The sequence below is a fragment of the Chionomys nivalis genome, chromosome 15 (assembly GCF_950005125.1).
Source record: "Chionomys nivalis chromosome 15, mChiNiv1.1, whole genome shotgun sequence".
Taxonomy (NCBI): domain Eukaryota; kingdom Metazoa; phylum Chordata; class Mammalia; order Rodentia; family Cricetidae; genus Chionomys; species Chionomys nivalis.
This window is the reverse complement of record NC_080100.1, coordinates 7,192,219-7,212,653: the sequence shown is the minus strand read 5'-3', so window position 1 is coordinate 7,212,653 and position 20,435 is coordinate 7,192,219. Positions and strand designations below refer to the sequence as shown.

The 20,435-nt window shown below is 47.6% G+C and overlaps 1 protein-coding gene across 3 annotated transcripts in view; it reads right to left on the bottom strand.

Annotated features, from left to right (window-relative positions):
* The window catches only part of Ankrd33b (ankyrin repeat domain 33B), a 64,325-nt gene that overhangs the window by 17,443 nt on the left and 26,447 nt on the right, over positions 1-20,435 (bottom strand). For 2 of the 3 annotated variants that reach the window (XM_057790042.1, XM_057790044.1), the window contains exon 2: positions 2,646-2,775. In XM_057790042.1, the coding sequence (XP_057646025.1) occupies positions 2,646-2,775 (130 nt within the window). Of the gene's footprint in view, positions 1-2,645; positions 2,776-8,803; positions 8,916-20,435 lie in introns of those variants that run through there. The other variant, XM_057790043.1, reaches the window with a different exon arrangement.

Sequence of the window (20,435 nt, the reverse complement as noted above, 5' to 3'; positions counted from 1 at the left end):
TGGGAGGTGATTGGCGGATTATTTTAAAATGAAGGGCTAGCCTGTACTCACACGCTTGCACACACGAACACACATACACATACACACACCATTTAAAAATAATAAAAAGAAATCTGTTTTTCAAATAGGGCTGGAAAGATACTGGATGATCAAGAGTATGCTCTTGTAGAGGATCCAGGGTTGGTCCCAAGCTCCTATATCGAGTGGTTCTCAATCACTATAACTCCAGTTCCAGGAAAATATGTCTCTGGCCTCCATGGGTACCTGGACTTGTAAGCACATTATTACACACACACAATTTGAAAATAAATCTGTTTTACAAATGAAGCGTCTGGCACAGTGGGATAAGCCTGAAGTTTTGCTAGGACAGTTGATAAGTCGAAGGTCAGCTGGGGCAACGTAATGGGACCATGTCTCAAAGGAACAAGAGGGCTGTGGACATGGCTCAGTGACCTCCGGCTGTTCCTCAGTTCTCCCCTCCTAAGGGCATGGGAGCTGGAGAAACAGCTCCATGTTAAGAGAACTCTGCTCTCCAGAAAACCTAAGTTTGGCCCCCAGCACCCACGTCAGGCAGCTCTCTCAACGGCTACCATGCCACGTGGTCATTTCTTTTCTATGGCTGTGATAAAATGCCCTGACAAAAGGAAATTTGGGGGGAAAGGGTTTATTCAGCTGACAATTCTGGGTCACAGTCCATCACTGAGGGGAAACTGAGGCAGGAATTCAAGCAGCTAGTCACATCACATCCACAGTCAAGAGCACAAGTTAGAGCCATCTGAGAGGAGGGAACCTCCACTGAGATAAGGCCCCCATGGGATCAGGCTGCAAGCCAGCTCCCCTCCATGGCCTCTGCATCAGCTCCTGCCTCCAGGTTCCTGCCCTGTCTGAGTTCCCGTCCTGACTTCCTTCTGTGATGAGCAGTGTTGTGGAAGTATAGGCCAAAGAAACCCTTTCCTCCCCAAGTTGTTTTGGCCGTGGTCTTTCAACACAGCAATGGCAACCCTAAGACACCACCCAAGCTCCCCACACCCCTTCAGAATGCAGAGGCCTCTTCTTCCTGGCTTAGCCACAGGCAGCTGTGTTACTTGCCGCTAAGAACATGACTGATGAAACAGATGGTCATTCTTGCTACCTGTGAGGACAGGACCAGGACCCTTGTGGATACCAAAGTCCTCAGGTTCTCAAGGCTGGAGAGATGGCTCCCGGGTTATGAGCTCTTACTGCTCTTCCAGAGGACAAAGGTTTGTTTTTCAGCACCACTGGTGGCTCATGACCAACAGTAATTCCAGTCCCAGGGGATCTACCGCCCTCTTCTGGCCTCCATGGGTACTGCATGAGTGTGGCACACAGACATTCAAGCAGGCAAAATGCACATAAAGTTAAATAATTTTTACATTTTTAAAAAGAGTATTGTATTGGCATATAATCAGCACAATCCTCTTGTGTGCTTGAAACATCCCCCACATTAGCTACAGAAACAAATGCAAGCATAAATATGACAAATATGTGTTACACTGTATTTTAAGCCCATAACGACAAGGAAAGCCGTCTGTATGTGCTTAGTGCTGACATACTATTTTTATTTGCGTGGGGTTTGTTATTGCTGCTGTTTGTTTCATTCAGGACCAAATCCAGGACCTTATATTTGGTTAGCAAGCGCTTTATCACTAAACTATCTATAGCCCTTGCTCTGGATCCAGTTAAAACAATGTGTTGTCTATCCATGTTGAATCTGCAGACAGGAAATCTCAAAATACAAAGGGCTGACTATGATCTATAGAAGCTAAAAATGTAGGGAAAAATCAGTTACACAACTGTTTGAGATAGTGTAAGCATTTATGTTAAAGTGATTGAATGGAATATATTATATACATAGTATAATATATATATAATTTTTATAATTTTTTTATGTATTTTCTTATTTAGGTATTTGAAAACAGGGCCTCACATATTCCAAGCTCATCTCTACCTCCAAGTACAGCCAAGGATGACCTTGCGATCCTAAGCTTCGCCCCCACGGCACGCATCTCCTGAGTGCTGGCGTCACAGATAAGCACAGCTGAGCCCTGACTTGGGCAGCGCTAGGGATTGAGCGCAGGGCATTGAGCCTGCTAGGCAAGCATTCTACCAACTGAGGGACATCTCCACCCCCTGAATGCAGTGCAAGCAAACCCACGGGAGTCGCAGTGCATTAGTTCATGGTGGAGACGACCGTGACACGTACTTGGAACCACATTCACACGACTCTAATTTCGTCTCACTCTGGCACCTGAATTCTCTGAAGCTCGGAGAGCTGTCCCTGGCGCTTCTTTATAGGTGAAGTGTAAGGTCACCTTCTCAGTGTACCCAATTATGTAACTGTTAGTAAGGCACGTGACTGCGACTCCTGCCCGCCGGTGCCATGACACCCGGTCTTGGGGGTATCAGTGCTCTGAGTGGCAGGCAAGCCTGCCTAGACGCTGGCTGGGGGAATCTCCATTCTGAATCCTCCCTCAGTGGGTAAACATGCTATTCCAGGAGCGTGGGGAGAATGGGTGCCCCCTCCTGGCGCCTGCTGCGAGCAGATCCGTTTCCATCTTTCAGGCACCACGGGTGCCAACACTGCCCAGCAGCAGCTCCCCGGGGAGATGAAGGCCGGCTCTTACCTGCCTGTGCAGCCGTGATGAGGGCTGTGTTCCCTTCGCTGTCCTGCCAGTTGACGTCGACGTAGGGGCACTCCGCTAGGGCCACCACAGTGTCCACGAAGCCGTGGTAGCATGCAACAATAAGGCCAGTCTAGAAAGGAAGACGGGACGTGGGTCAGAGGCACACAGCCCAGGCATCACCAGTGAGCTCTGGGAACCCTGAGGGGAAGAGCTGTCACCCCCACCCCCGAAGCTGGAGAAGAGGCAACAAGGCCGTCAAGTCCCCAGTTCTCAACGTTTTCAACTTTTCGGTCAACCATTTACTTATCCGCAAACGAGCAGAGACCATCACCATGAGGCACAAGGTGTAGGGACATCAATGAACGGCTAGATCTCTGCCCTCAGGAGTGTTTCCCTCTGATGGGAAAGAAAGCGTACACACTGCCGGCTTCATGTGTGTTAGACGGCCGTGAGGAACAAGACCGGAATGTGGGTGCATGGCAGGATCTAGGGGTGCAGCAGACTCACAGAGAGTGTCTGGACCCAGTTTTGAAGGAGGCAAGGGAACACATGCCCCTGGAACAAGGATAGGAAGCAACTCGGTCAGAAAAACAGCAGGAGCAAAGCCAGACCTGGGCAAGTCCATCAGAGCATCCCCAGGTGGCCCAGAGGCTGGGGGAGCATGAACTGAGGGAGGGGTACCCAAGCCCTCAAGGCAGCCAAGAGCCCTGCAGCACTTTAGTCAGTGGTCAATCTTCTGCATTAACTCTGAGTGCTGGGCAGAATTGGCCCCAGGAGACCAGAGAAGCATGTACCATAGAAGCTGAGCAGGTGACGTTGGCCCAAGCTGGAGATATGCATGGATTCTCTATCATGAAGACAGATTTGCTGCTAGAATAGACGCGGGGTGTGTGAGAGGACACAGAACCAAGATGAAGCCAAAGTCTCATCCTAAACAATTGGGTGTCCACTGTCAAGTCAGGAGGAAGCACTGGGGAGAGCAGTTATTTTAAAAGGCAGCCGTGCAGACCACAGCACACGGCATCTAAGAGGAAGGCACTGTGGGGCACCAGGAGAGGTCCGTACATGGTGATGGCTGATTTTGGAAATTACTGATGAAATATTTACCAGTTATCAAGAATATACAAGCCAGAGGGTAGTGGCACAAGCCTTGAATCCCAGCACTTGGGAGGCAGAGACAGGAGGATCTCTGAGTTTGAGGCCAGCCTGTTCTACAGAGCTAGTCCCAGGACAATAAGGATTATACAGAAGAACACTGTCTCAAAAACAAAAACCAAAAAAGAATACATAACAGTAAGAACCTTCAACATTGCCAGAGGAGTGCAAACTACTGAAGTCACTATGGAAATTGGTGCAAAAGCTCCTCACAAAATCTGAAAACAGAGATGCCAACCGACTCAAGTTATACCTCTCCGGAGCACATGCCCCAAGGTCTCAAGGTCAGCACTTGGCAAAAATCTCTGTATAGCCATGCCATGCAGTGCTATTTGTGGTAATCAAGACAAGGACTCCATTTTTATAGCTCAGCGATATTCTCTCATGTGTCTGAGGAATTACAAAACCAAGGCTTAGTTAGCTTCATCTGTAGATCAAGTCAGAAGTAGACTAGGGAAGTGGGGATTCCATGCAGCCCTTTGAAAACATGTAAGAGAAATATCCAGGCATGACATCTTACACACACACACTTTTGAGAAATGTATTGGGTAGGTAACTCAAGAAAGTACAAACCCGAGATCCAATACAAGGAGACACCTCTCTGTCCCCAAAGGCTTTACTGGAGGGCGGGTGCCATAGACAGATGGCTTGTGTCTTCTTTCCAGTCACCTACGGACTCCTAACCCACAGTGGGATAGCATTAGAGGGTAGACCTATCGTGAGGATGGCACTATCGTGAACAGAATTAGTGCCCACAGAATAGGGACCTCAGAGAACTCTCTGGATCCTTTCTCAGCATTCAAGGACATAGAAACAAGGTGGCAATCTGAGACCTGAAGAGGCCTCACCAGAACAGAGCCCCCCCAAAACCCTGACCTCTGGCCTCCACAGCCTACAAAACTGCAAAGGAAAGAAACTTCCATTGTTCATAAGTCACAGTCCACAGTGTTTTGTTACAGCAACCTCAGCTGACCAACACACGTCTAATAGTCAAGACATGGGGTTACCGTCTCTGACACCCAGATTACTAGTCCCCTAATATGGGCTCTCGGGAGCCAGACTTGATGATTACTGCTCTTTCAGCCCAGCCAATGCATGTTCTGCTGCATGGAGGTTGTCAAGTTGAAGTTCAGAGCAATCCCACGGTGACTGGGCACTGTTGCAACCAGATTGTCAATCAAAATGTGACTTATGAGTTGGGCATGGGGGCATATTGCTGTATCTCAGCATTCAGGGGGCGGGAGCAGCAACTTGAACCCCAGGGCCAAACTGATTCAAAACTACAGAAAAAGAGTGATTTTTCTTAAGGTACCTTTCCTATTTTCATAATAAATTGCCCTGTCAAAAGAATATTAGACCATGTGCCCACGTTTCAAGCTCTAAGGAATATTGGAGTTATTGATATCCATAGGATAGGATAGTCAACTCCATAGAACTTGTCTAATAACTCTCTGGCTGATACGGTTTGTGAAATAGGTCATCCATACATAAATTAATTTTTTTTTCAGTTCTTTACTTTTAAAGAGAAAGCCCAGAGCGCTGCAGGAGGCCTAGATAAGCAAAGCTTCTGGAGCTCGCAGTCTTCCTGCAGCCCAGTCACTGTACCGACTTCTCCATCCTCCTTGCACAACTGTTAGCTCACGCTTGCCCGAATGAGCCAGGATGCTCTCCGCGCCACCTGGGAGCACCTGAACTCTTCCCAAACATCTCTGGGTAGAGAAGCATTGCTCTAGTATTTGACAGTTTCCTGACTTAGAAATACGACGTACTGAACACACTGTAACTTCCTCTTTATATACTGTGTGTGTGTGCACACATGTGTGCGTGCACGTATCTGTGTGTGTGCATGTGTGTGCGTGCATGCGTCTGTGTCTGTGTGTGTGTGTATGTGTGTGTGTTTCTTCAAAGTAAAAGAAGATTCTTTGCCATATGCTTCTGGCCTTTCTACATCGGCAAAAGCACCCCTGAAAACAACTCAGTTACTGAAAGGCCTTCTGTTTCTCCCTTAGGAGTGTACAGAAGGCTGCGGGCCGAAGGTTTGCTGCACTGGGTCCTGCTGCTCCTGGGGGTCATACATGCAGCACGCCTGGAAAGTCCTCGGAAGCAGCTGCCGCCCCAACAGGATCCTCCTCCTGTAAACACTCCATCCAGTTCCATAGGTGGTTACATGTCTCCTGGGGTCCCTGGGTCGTGACCAGCCCTTCTTTAGGGACTGCCGCCACTGCGGTGCTAACACCGTTGGGTCTGTTCCACCCACCACCTGAGAAAGAGTTCTCAGAACAGGAAACAGGCTTGGATGACGACAGCCCGATGCTTGGTCAGAAATGAAGACTGCCAGAGAAGAAAGAGATGACTAAACACGGGGGTTCGGGATGAAACAGCAGGAGACAGGAAGCAGTGACGCCCATCTCTACCCCAGGGCCTTGGTGACTCTGCAAAATGAAGACCTTCGTCGCCTGTCTTGGGCCCTGGTCCAAAAGACCAGCATCTGCACGTTTAAAACTCTAGTTCACACTCCAGAAGGAACAGGGAGCTGCTCTCGGGGCCCCAGCTCTAGCAGAGGAGCTACTGATGATTGAAGACTTCCAGGGAGGAAGAGCCAGTTTTCTTAAAGGGTGCCGGCCTTAGTGGGCTGCCTGTGCCCCAGTAGATGGTCCTACATCCACGCACGAGGCAGCTCAGTGCATTGCACAAAGGAAAGGACACGAGTGTGTAGCATAGGAAAGGTGGAATTACAGGGAGAGATATGATAATACATTGTAAACACGTCTGAAGTTCTCAAAGAATAAAAAAATCAATTCGTGTTCAACTAGTTTAAATCCTGTCTTGGCGCCCATGTTCTTGTGATTCTGGTTTGCACTGCCCCAGTTTTAACTAAAACTAAACATCTCCGATGTCTGTCGGCCATCAGCATTTCCAGTCTAACAGTTTGTTTATATCCTTTGTCCATTTCCTACTGGCTTCTCCTTTTCCTCATTGATCAGGCTAAGCTCTTTATGTATTCAAAGTCAGCACTGTCCAAGAGAAATAGAACAGGTGCCACCAATAAAAGTCGTATAAAATGTCCTCATGGCCATATTGATAAAAGCAATTATCCTGACAGTGTACTTTATTTAACTCAACATATCCAAAATATTTCCATTTCAACAGCAATCAATACAAGGGAAGAGAAGGCCCTAGCTTCAGTCTTCCTATTTACCTTATATTTTGCCATCCTTTTCCACTTAATGCAATAACATTATTAGTGTTTTCCAGTATAATAATGCTTTCTGTAATGTGAGAAATCCTGCCTGGGCTGCAGAAATGATTCAGTAGGCAATGGCACTTGTCACGAAAACCTGACAGCCTGAGTCTGAGCTCCAGAGCCCACACACGGGTATAAGAAGAAAACTGGCTCCTTAAGTTGCCCCTGACATCCACATACATGCTGGGTCACTTATACAGACACATACATATACACATATTCACATACATATATGCACACATATACACATACACATATGTGTATACACATACACACACATATATTCACATACACAAATAATTTTTTAAAGACAGAAATCCCTTCTTGGGCATGGTGTATATATATTCCTGTAACCCCAATACTGAGAAGGTGGAAGCAGGAGAATTGGGGATTCAAGGCCAGCCCCAGTTATATGAGAGCCTAACAAAACCCAAAAATAAAATGCCTCCTTTGTCGTAAAGCACCACAAAGATACTCATAATTCATTGGAAAGATTCAGAGCTTACTTTCAAATCTTTAGGTTTAATCTACTGTTGCCCCATTTTCTACTGGTGATCTTTGTAGAGGTCTAGTTTCCTTCTCCTACATGGTGAGCCAATGTTGTCATCCACCATTTGTGAACAAATGCATCTCCACTGGCCAGTAACACTGCCCTCGGGCGTGTCCCAGCGTCACACTGCCGGAGTGCTCTCCCAGCCCCCAGACAATCCTGACTTCACACTATAGTCTTGCTCCTCTCCACTCTCACACTTGTGTCAAAATCGCTACCCTGGGCATGCAGTTTGACCGTGTTGGAAACAAAATGTACAAAGTGACAGTGTGAACCGGGACACTCTCAAGTGTGGATTGATGCAGGTTACATGAAGACAGCAAGTGGAACTCTTGCTTCCCAAGCAAGCAGGCTCTTTCGCACCTCTCCATTCAGCCACAGAATGACACAGCAAGAAAGCCTCTGCGGGACATGGCTCCTTGGCCACCATTTACTGGCTTCCCAAAGCCCAAAGTCAAAGCTTCTATTGCTTATATGTTACTCAATGGATATCAATTTGCTACAATAGAATGAAACAGACTAAGAGGAGGACCAAAATGAAACAGATTAAGATAAGGACCAAGTTTTGTTTTTGTTTTTTAAGTCAAATCACATGAAGGGTAGAGAAAGTAAGCCATGCAAAACACCAGGTCACAGCCATGAGAGGACAGCCGGGATGATGCCCAGGCTGCACGAACAGGCATCTTGGACATATCCTAGGGAAGGACAAAGGAAGGAGCTCTTCAGAGTCACTGCCTTAATACAGTCACACTATAAACACAAGGGATCCACAGAATCCAGCTGCACAGCAAGTAACAGGAAGTCAAACCCATCCAGTGTTTCTCTCGGACCCACGCAATACTCAATACAGTTTTCTCAGGAGTGTCTCAAAGTCACGATGGAGACCCCAGAATACCGAAGATGCCAGAAAAATGAGACATTCATGAGGCAGGCTGCAGACAGTGTTGAGTGCCGCAAGAGAGAGGTCACAGGTGCCACGGACAACATTGTCTGAGAGATAGGGCGAGTAGCCAAGTCCAAGGGGAGAGGCCACAGGTGCCACGGGCAACACTGTCTGAGAGACAGAGCTAGTAGCCAAGTCCAAATAGTCTAGATGATGACACCATGAGCCCTGATAGACAAACGCAGAGCTACGCCTTGGTGACCTTGCTTCAGTCTTTGCTAACCTTCGGCCCCACCCCGTTGGGGAATGGGAATGCTGCTCCGTACCTCTGTATCCCAGAAGTGCAGGTGTTAGTCACTTCTCTTTGTGACTGGATGCCTGACAACAGTCAGGGATACAACAGCTTGTGGAAGGGAAGCCACAATGACGGCAGGAAACAGCTGACCATATTGTACCTGTTGTTGGGAAGCAGAAAGAAGACAGCAAGAAGAGCCAAGCTCTAAAACCTCAAAGCCTGCTCCCAGCAATGAGGTTACATCTCGGAGGTTCCATAGCTGGGGATCATGAGCTAAACCAAAAGGTCTACAAACCAGGCATGGCAGTGCGTGCCTTTAATCCTGACACTCTGGAGACAGAGGCAGGTAGAGTCTGTGAGTTCCAGGATAGACTGCTCTACACAGTGATACTCTGCCTCAAGATCAAATAACATCAAGTAAAGGCCCTATGGCAGTGGTTCTCAACCTGTGGGTCTCAAATGACCCTCTCACAGCGGTTGCCTAAAACCATCAGAAATTACCAAATATTTACATTATGATTCATTACACTTACGAAGTAGCAACAAAAACAATTTTATGGCTGGGGGCCACCACAACATGAGGAACTGTACTAAAAGGTTGCAGCATTAGGAAGGTTGAGAATCACTGGCCTATGGAGACATTTCACACTAAGACCACAATGGTATCTAATTTGGTTTTGATTTTCACAAGAGCTGACAGCTAAGAGATTACTGTAAGTCTCGGAGGCGACTTTGAACTTGGAGTTTTGAATATGTTAGGATGGCTAGGACTCTGGGGACTTGAGATGGACTAAATACATATGGCATTGAGATCAATATGAAACTTTAGAGCCCTGGCTTAGGATTCAGGTTGACTAAAGGCAAGCTTTACGATTGGCTGATTGTCCACTTGACTGGACTAAAACACCCAAGGAAGTGGTTCCCAACCTTCCTAACGCTATGACCCTTTAATATAGCTCCTCATGTTGTAATGATCCCAAGCGTAAAGTTATTTTTGTTGCTACTTCATAACTGTCATTTTGTTACTGTTATGAATTGTAATTATAAATATCTGTTTTCTGATGGCTGTTTGAGGCGAGTGTTGGAGACCCTAACATAGGTCCTCAGGAGGCTAGGCTCGCCAGCCCTTTTTATACATTAAACCTGTCTCCCAGTTTCCCTGTTCCCACAATGTTTTAGAAGACTAAGTTTCCACAAATCCTGGGCTGAATAAGCAGACTCTAGCTTATACCATATGAACCATTGCAGAGGGTGGAGAATAGACAAGCTGACCGATGATTCCCTCAAACAACTAACCCGATCGGTTCAGCCTCTGCCATGGACAAGCTGACCGATGATTCCCTCAAACAACTAACCCGATTGATTCAGCCTCTGCCATGGACAAGCTGACCGATGATTCCCTCAAACAACCCGATTGGTTCAGCCTCCGCCATGGACAAGCTGACCGATGATTCCCTCAAACAACTAATCCGATTGGTTCAGCCTCTGCCCCAGCCACTCAGGAGAGGTCTCTGGATCCGTAACACCAGTGTTGCTGGGAGATGCAGAGAAATGCAAACCTCAGGCCCCAGTACCAGCCTCTGAGTCAGAACTTACACTTTTTAATAAGCTCCCAAGTGGTCTGTGAGCCATGAGACAGGAAGATGCAGGGTAAGGGTACTGGGTAGGTGAGGCTCTCGGCAGGGCAGTGAAGATGCCCACACTGCCCAGGAACCTGGGTCCACACACCTCTCCCTCATTCAGCGATGCCAGGCATAGCATTCACCTCACGTTTCTGTTCTCCTTTGATTGTGACTGGTTTTTTTCTTTGAATGAGGAGGCACACCCACTCTCTTGCCTTGTCCAGTCATTCTCGTGGTGTATACTAATAAACACTTGCCTATTTCTAGCCTAGGTACCCACAGTCACTTTCAAATGCCTCCCTCATAATATTGCCAACAGACTACCTCTTGTGACAGGCTGGGCTGCAATGGTCATGAAGAAAGGCAGGAAATGGTGGCTTATACTTGGTCTTTTAGATTTTAGATTTAAGAATATATAGGCATAGTTCCATTTGCTAAGAATTTGATGAGGTGACTAACCAAATATCCACAGAAAGAGGCCCCAGGGAGGAGAGCCTGAATAATCTTCATCCACCACCAACAGGCAAGCACTGGTAGAGAACCTGGCAGGGAGTGGAAACAGGATGAGGAGCCAAAGACACAGAAGGTTCTTCCTCTGGGTACACTGGGCCTAGGGAAGCTCGGGAAGCAAACAATGTGAGCGGGCCCAGGGGACAGTGGGTGAGGCAGAGCAGGGGGAAATTGTCCCATGCCTGGGAGGGGTTGGCACAGTGCAGGTCACCAGAGGAAGAGGACCTCTTCACAGGGCCGGGACCGGGGAGGACAGGACCATGCACAAATGCACAGAAGCCTCCAGGTGAAGGTTGTCACAGTGTGGGCTGAGGTGGTGACCCATGACCTCATCAGGGAGAGCCACAGCACGGTCTTCACAGTGTAGAGTATCCCCAAAAGCCTGGCTTCCCAGCAGGAGGCATAGAAGATGAAAGACAGTCTTCCATTTTCTTTTATTTTCAAAATAGTCTCTAAATACATGTGTCCCCCCACCCCCCGCCGCCTTTTTTTAACCAAGCTGCCGACTCATTTGTGATTTCAGATGTAACTGAAACTGACACCTGTCTGTCTGACTCATAACTGTCGGGGCGGATGACTGGGATGGGACATTCTGGGCTTTGGTACGCCTGTGCTCTCAGGTGCACGCTAACGACTCCTAGAGTGATTCCCTTATGTAAAAGCATTTAAATTATAACCTTTTCCAAATGTGAAGGTGCTCGATATCATTAGTCACCAGGGAGATGGAAATGGAACCCACAAAGAGACAGCACTGCACACCCACCAGAATGGCTAAAATTAAAAAGACTGACAATCCCAAATGTTGGCGAGGGTGTGGGGCGCTCGTGCTCCCAGCAGGTGGGGGTGTGGAGTGGAGGCCACCACTGGAAGTCTGGTTGCTCTTCAAGCCTACACATGTCTACCTCGTGATGCAGCAATGCTCACAGACACGCTCCACCTCATGACACAGCAATGCTCACAGACACGCTCCAGAGAAATACCATACACGCTCAAATTAAGACAAATACAGGGACATTAGGAGCCTGATTTACAACTCACAGGCCCAAATGGCACACAAGTCAACATTCATCGTTAAGACACCTAACAAAGCTGGGTACAACAGCTCATGCTTGCTGACTTATTTCTTAGGCTACATGGAGGAAGAGAAGAGGAAGAGGGGGAGGAACAGGTAAACCTGGAAATACACGAATTACAGAACATGCTTAAGAATAAAAGAATAAAATCTTGCTACATGAACAACTGATAGACCTCGAACATTCCTTTGAACAAACAGCCAAGTCCCAGGGAGTGTTTGCTGCCATACAACTCAGCAGTTTCAGCCCTAGGTACACATCCAAGAGAGGTTAAATGGGAAACGCAGAGGGACCTGTGCCCTTGGGTTCAAAGCTGCTTTACTCACAATAACGAAAGCACCCAAGGCTTCGGCAGATGATAAGCAACATGTGGGGTACACATAGAAGGCTATTTTCCCATGCTATAAAGGAAGGGAATCCTAATACACGCTACAACATAAGCAGACCTTGAAAATACCGCACAAGTGACATACTCCAGACACAAAAGAGCACATCAAGCCCTCTGTGCATGAGCTGTTTTGCATTGCTGGGATAAAATAGCACGATGGGAAGAAACTTGTGAAGTAAGGGTTCCTGTCGGTTGATGGTTCCACAGGGAAGTCTACAGTGATAAGGAAGTCATGGTAGGGACAGCAGGAGCATACAGCTGATCAGTTTGTCACAGGAAGCTGGGAGAGCTGATTAAGGGGTGAGCCTAGAAACCCTCACAGCCCACTCATAGTGATGTGCTTCTCTAGCAGGACCGACCCTCCTAAAGAGTCCATGACTTCCCCCAAAGTCCCACCAACTGGTGACGAATGTTCAAACGCCTGAGCCTGTGGGAGACTCTGCTCATCCAAACCACTGCATTCTGTCTGTGTGAAACACGGCATAACAAACAGTAAAGACAGTAGGTTAGAGAGAGCAGAACCCGAGTGGGGAGGGAGCTGGTGATGGCTTCCTGGTCACAGGGTTGCTTTTGGTGACAGATCTTTGGAAACAGTGGTGACAGTTGCATAGCATAGCATCACTAAGGTAATTCATGCCACCAAAGAGCACGCTCCCAACAGTGGTTAAAGGAGCCAGTTCCACTACACATATTTACCACAACATTTAAAAACAAAATGTGCAAAAAAAATTGAGCATTTCTTTTAAACAGGTAAACTACCATGTGAACTGTTTCTCACTACAGCTATTAAAAATGCAAAGGAAAGGGCTGGAGACGTGGATCAGCAGATTAGAGAGAGCACCTACTGCTCTTACACGGACCTAAATTCAGTTCACAGCCCCCACGTCAGGTATAGCACAACCGCCTCTAAATCCATTTCCCCTGCATCTGCCTCCTCCTCTGGACTCTGTGTGTCTGCGCTCAGACAAACAGACACCTCACACACATTTGTATATACATCATTTTAAAAATAAGAAAAAATTTAGATGAAGAGAAAAGGCAACCCAGAGGTCCACAGAACATAGATAAATCTCAAACTTTGTGATGAGTGAAAGAAGCCAGTCACAGGGTAGGCTCTGAGATTCCAGAGGCTTCTGCCCTGGCTCCACTGACCCACGGTGTTAAAGCAATCTGCACAGTGGCTGCCTCTGGTGGGCAGGACCAACCAGAAAGGGAAGCATACTGGAGATGGAAGCCCCTGAATCTCGGAGAGGGAGATGACCACACAGGTGTCACACATACTTGGTGACATACCACACACATTAAGAGGACAGTGGGACATCCTGCCATTCACTGACCTCACAGTCACCATGTCATACCAATGACGAATTGGTTGAATAAATTTACTATGCTGACAGTCATAAAAAGCAATGTTCAGCACACTGTATCTGATGATGATAATATGTAATGTGTGCTGGACTATATATTTCCTACCTCACACCTGTCATCATTTTTAGATGTGTATGTGTATGCATACACATGTTCATGTATGTGAAACTGCACATGTACAAATGTGCATGCACATATTGTACATGCTTGTAGAAGGCAGACGACAGCCTTGAGGCCATTCCTGAGACACCTGTTTTGTGAACAGGGGTCCCTCACTGGCCTGTAATTTGTCATGTAGGCTAGCTATAGCTATGAGTACCAGGGAACTACCCGTCTCAACCCCAACACCAGGATCTACCCAACACCATCTACCACGCCTGGGTTTCTCTAATGTGGGTTCTGGAGATTACCTCAGAGCCGGGGCTATCTCTAAAGCACTGGCCATTATTGTTTTTAATGGATCATTTTACTAACAAAAAGAATTTTTATGGTAAAACGGAACGTTCTATCATGATGCCAACAGCCTCACGTCTCCAGTTTACCTTGTGGTTTTACTGCACCACAAGGCCATGGAGGGACTGGCCCACACAGAATCTCGGGAGCACAGCCTACAGCATCAGGACAGTACCACCTAGCGACGCATTCTCAGAGGGCACACCTACGTCAGCAGTGCACGACCAACCTGTTGAAAGTGCCCAGCTGTTAGAATACACGCGCTTTGTTGCGTGCAAGCAGCAGCTCTGTAAAGCACGCGGAGGGTCAGAGCTGGCAGAGCAGGGTTCCCAGCCGGAGCTAACAGCACCGTGGCCACTGAGAAGGCAGCATCTCCTCGGGGTGGAGAGAAAGCAACCAGAGAGAGAGTGAGCAGGGTGGGGAACAGAAGGCAGAGGGACTTATCTGACTGGGCCCCTGACAAAGAAAACATTGAGGAAAAAAATCTAGGTCTCTTTGTAAATACACCAAGGTCCAGAAATCCAAAACCATTAGAATGCCTGTGTACACACTCAAAACATATCAATTTGAAGTATAGGCTCATACTTAGCACCGAGTTGAAGTAGGGCTTCATAATGATTACAAGTGCACACACAATGACGTCATTCTTTTGCTTTGGTGTGTTTTCTTCCTTGCCTGGAACAGGCTGTCCAGCTTACTCCAGGAACAATAGATGCCCCAGGCACAACCAAGAAGAAGTTGCCAACTTGTGAGTTCTACCATGCCCAGGATGAATTTCCCTCAGAAAGCACTTCCCACTCCAAGAAGGGTGCTCCCCACCTTCTCAGCTCTTCAGCTTCAGGCTGACACCAGCCATGGAAAAGGAAAAAGCTGGCGATTTCCAGAGTTAGAATCGACTAGAAGGTGATGACCAGGACAGACAGGGAAATGCAGGGCAGGGACTCACAACTGAGGACAGAACCCAGGGAAAGCAGGCATGATCCTTGAGGGGTGCACGTGCAACCTTGTTACCCAGGGTTCTCAGCCATGCTCCCCTCTCCTTCAGTTACTACGGAAGTAACCATATTGACAGAGTCTAATTTACTGCTCTGGAATAGAAATAAAGACATTTGCAGCAGGGCGCAATGGCACAAACGGGGATCTTAGCCATGGAGAAGCCAGTGCAGGAAGATCCCAAGTTTGAGGCTAACTTGGGCTTCCTGGTGGGGTACTGTCTCAAAGCAGAGATTCACACGGGATAGGGGGATATCTTAGCTCTTGGTATCCATGAATGTGATCTTATTTGGAAATAGTTCCTTTGTGGACAAAAACAAAGATCTTTAGGGGTCATCCAGGAGGGCTGAGACAGAGAGAAAACGACATGAAAATTGGGGTGGCTTTCGGAGCAATGCCACTACACACCCAGAAGTGCTATGCTAGGGACAAGAAGAGGCACACGAGCTGAGCATAGGAGACAGGGAGTGTGGCTCTGCTGTCACCTGGATTTCTGACTTCCAGACTTCAGAACTGAGGGCTCAGGGTCCAGTCCGTGAGACTGGGAGAGAGTAAGGGGAGAGGCCGGAATCGGGCCCCGCCCAGCCCCAGGCTAGCCTTGATTCCTTAGTTCCTCCCCTGAATCCCATCACATTCTCAGGGTGTCCCTGTTGCCCCAGTTCTAGCCCCCCATCCCAGACTGTGGGTGCCAGCCATGAAAAGCTAAGTACAGGCAGATCACCCAAAGGCAGTTCTTTACTTCCAACCATTATCACCTGCCAGAGCAGAACTCTGCCCTGATAAATTTAGAGGCCCCGAGTCTCAGGAGTTTACCCTGAAGCAATACCTGGCCGCAGAAAGAACCACAAACTGAGATTAAGGAAATGCCTAACATTCCAGCCACTGTAGATAGACCCACCTGCCAGATCACACTCACCAGGACACTCCAAAACAAATGTCAGCCAATCAGGTGTCCTGAAGCTCAGAAACCCCTCACCCCCACTTTTACTACTATATAAACCCAACTCTAACTGGCTCTCCATTTATTCCAATGCGGAGAGACTGAGTTTGCAAACTTGCTTAAAATAAAGGCTCTTTGCTTTTACATATGGGACTTGGTCTCCTTGTTAGCTTTGGTTGGAGACTTCGCGGATTTGGGCATAACACAGACCACTGCTCAGCTCCCGCTGCAGGCTCACAGACACACACATATACACACACACACCCTTCCTGCTGCTAAACTTACTCCTCTATAGCCCCTCCCATTTAAAGGCTGCTCATGTTCCAGGAGGCCCAAGTCCCAGGCCTAAGTATGATTGCCCATCATGTGGTTCACAGCAACAGTAAGGATTACAGGTGATTTGTTCAGAAGTCCCCTCAAAGAACAAAGCTGGCAGACCTAATGGTCAGCGACTACCCTCCAGGGGCCTCAGAACTCTGGAGGGTTTCCCTTCTCACAGGGCCAGCGGCAGCTGCAAGCACTTTTCTCTCTTCCCAGCGAGGGAGGGCATGTCTAGAGACAGCAGCTTTTAAAAGCACTATGGATCCTTTCTGCTCAATCAGTCCCTTCAATGCAGTTATTAAACCCCCATGAGCCCTGGGAGGTCTTGGGAGCCACGAGGGACATGAGGGCTTCTGAAGTCCCTAGAGATGTTTCTTCTGGGTAGGGTAAGTCAGGGAGCTAAAAAGAATGACTTCTTGGCAGAGAAGGAGGTGACCGGAAAGGAGTTTAGAGAGGGATGCCAGGAACCCAGAGCTGTTGGGGCTGGGTGAGATCAGCGGAGAGCCCTGGTAGGTGGGGGTGCAGAGTGGGCAGGATCCGGCCACAGATGAGGGAAGGGAAGGCAGCTTCAGAGCACGGGTGGCAGAACTGGAGGTGTTCTGTCAGCGCCAGGTGTGGGCCAGGGTAGCAGGGTGACTGCAGGAGGCCTCAGGGTACAGAGGAGACTGAGCCATAGAGCAGGTGAGCGGGAGATCAGCCCAGAGAGGGGCCAGGGTCGCTGGGTTTCCTGGTTTCTGCTCCTGATAGGAAAACTTATTGTAGGAAAACTTATTGTAGAAATAAATGTGTATAAGAGATGAAAAGGAGGTGGAAGAGGGAGAGAAGCTGGCAGGCTGTCTTCTAAAGTTCAGCATTTTAAGAGGCAAGACGATTAAAACCTGAGGCCAGTCTGGGCTAAACAGGGAGTTAGTTCTACGTGCTCTTCGACAGAGAAACTGTAACACCAGCCTCCGAGAACGCCACGTGAGTGGACAAACCTGCTTCCAGAGGCGATTTCACCGCCCATCTGAGCGCCCTTCTAAAACTACCAGGGAGTGATCGACGCTCTCCCCCCACTGCGTGCCAGGGGGCGGGTTCCTTCCTTCACCCCACTGCCGTCTCACCAGGGTCACATCTGGCACGTGATCTTACCTTTCCTTTGTACCAACATGCAACATGCCAGGCTTTGCTCGCCGTTCAGACCCTGGAAACTCTACTCTTTCTAGCAGGCGCTCCAAACACCCCACCCTCTTCCTTTAGTCAAAGATTTTTTTTCCTCGTGGGTAATATTAATAGTAAACACAAGTACTTATAAATCAGTCAGCTCAAATAAATAGAAATATATCAGTTATACATAAAATAAACCAAAAAAAGATTCTTAAAAAAGTATAATTAAAAAATAAAACCCAGCAATTCACTCAATGAGCACACAGAAAAAGAGCTCCCAGCTCCCATGCCCGTGGTGGGCGGGGTCCTGTCAGCCTCAGTGGTCCCCTGTCACTGACACCTGTTGTAAAAGTTGGTATTTGATTGGCACATTTGCAAAAAAAAAAAAAAACCCTAAAATCTGACTGTATGACGCACGCCTATACTCAAAACACTTGGTCATTTGCCTACCTTTTCTTCTCTAGCTACCGGAAGGCCGGTGGACGGCTAACAAGAAGGACAAGCAGCTGACTGAGGAGACACACAGGACAAACACTTTGCAAATGTCATACACACGCTGCCCCCTTTCAAACCAGTAAAGGAAAATGCAAACGAAGCCAGCAGGGCAGTGTAGACCATCAAGGAGATTCCGGGGTTCAGCAGGGCAGGTGATGGCACCTACCACCAGGTCTGGTGAGTGGAATTGTCCTCTGACCTTCACCCGCATACCATGGCATGCACACACAGGCCATCCATTTAGTCTAAGACCCTCACTCGCTACTTAGAGAGTTCTACTCAAGAATCACCTACCCACAAGCTGCCAGTGACTCCTGAGGTAGTACTGTCTTCACCTCTGACTACATCTTCCTGCTTGCAGCTGTAACACTTCTGTAGTGTGCCCCTTAGGTCACTGTAGCCTCAGGGACCTGCAGAAGTTGATCACGGGCCTCAAACACTTGCTTTCTAATACCTGAGTACCTGAAGCAATGTCTGACCTAAGGGAGCTTCCCAGCTTTGCGATTTTTCTTTTTTCTTTGTAAAGAATGAGTTAATAGCTATGTGTATGCCTGCAGCCCAGAAGAGGGCACCAGACCCCATTACAGATGGTTGTGAGCCACCATGTGGTTGCTGGGAATTGAACTCAGGACCTTTGGAAGAGGAGGCAAGGCTCTTAACCTCTGAGCCATCTCTCCAGCCCCAAGGTATGATTTTATAGCCAAAACAAGGATAAAGACCATGTAAAATACATGCTGTGGTAAATTAAAATGTATCACCAAGAAGAAAAGAGAAGGTGATCCTGTCTCGCCAGGATCCCCAGCAAAGTGAGGGATGCTAAGTTACAGCAATACAGATTTTACTGATTTTCAGTTTGTAAAATCAACCTAGAAAGTTGAGATAAAAGCATGGTTAGAAGTCAAGAAAATGTCGCTAATCTTCCCAGCAGGAAAGCACTAAAGACAGAATGAGAGGTGGACAAGGAGAGAGGTGGGGGATTAAGAATGGCCTTAACCACCAGAGAAGCTGGGAAAACGAAAAACAAAAAAACCAGCCAGCACTGGTATGGACAGACAAAGGTGGGTGGGCATGGTGGCGGGCATCTATGACTCTGGAGCCTGACACCAGAGAATCTCAAATTTGAGGCTAGCCTGGGCCACATAGGTTGCAAGCATGTCCCAAATACATACATACACGCATGCACACGCGAGCGCACGCACGCACGCGCACACACACACACGTGTACCATACAAGGAATGAGAATAATACATATAAAATAATGCTGATGAGTGGCTGGGGTCTGACTCAGGAGGGGGAAAGAGAGGGATAGGAGCAAAAAACCCCATCTGCCACCACAGCAAGTCATGAGGGTCACCCCAAACTCATGACTCAAGACTCATCATGAGTGAGCAGGTTCCCTGGCAGAAGGGCATCCGGTTCTTGCCACATGGAACAAAAGTGAAAGTGAGAACGGTAGAAAGTGGGCCGGCACTGTAAGCAGCAGCCACGCCAGAGGTTGGGGCGGATAACTGCCGCTTTCCACCGCTTTCTGAATGCATGTGTCTGTTACTTTAGGAAAATGGGGAGAGAAGAAAATAAACACAGGAATAAGAATGCAAACGGATGGGATGTGGGTAGAGCAGAGGATCCAGAAAAAGTCCGTTGTCTTTAAAGGTTAAGTGTTGAAAGAAATGACCTGGACAACGAATTGAACACACAAGCAGCTTTGCTGGGCAAGTTAATGACTGAGTAATAAAACTCGTATAAAGCCAGGTGTGGTGGCACGTGCCTGCAATCCCAACGCTCAAAAGGAGTCTGCACGAATGAGATGTCTAGGGTATACCAGGATAAACACTGAGAATTTGTCTCCCTCTCATACACATACACACATACACACACACACTCCAAGCATGAGAGCTCATGTCTCTAACTTCTGGACCAGCCTGGGCTACAGGGCAAAACCTTATCTCAAAGCAGGAGAAAATACTTAAGGTGCTCAGTAAGATGGTTCGTCAAGGAGAGGTGCTTGCCGCCAACACTGGCTAGCTAAGTTCCATCGCCAGGACCCACATGATAGGAAAATAGAAGGGAGTCCCTGCAGGCTTTCTTCTGACATCACACACACGTGCCACAGATGCCATGGCATGTATCCCATTCCCTTCTCCACAGGCACATAAAAACAAACATCAATAAATGTTTAAAACTTAAGAGCAAAAATAAATGCATATACACATATATAAATACATATCCATATATAGTAAAAAAACGATTCATTTATCAATGAGATAGAGACATATTTTGAGAGCATAGAAACAATGAATTAAATAAAATATATAAATGTACTAGACAAAAAAATATTCCTTTGAATAAAAACA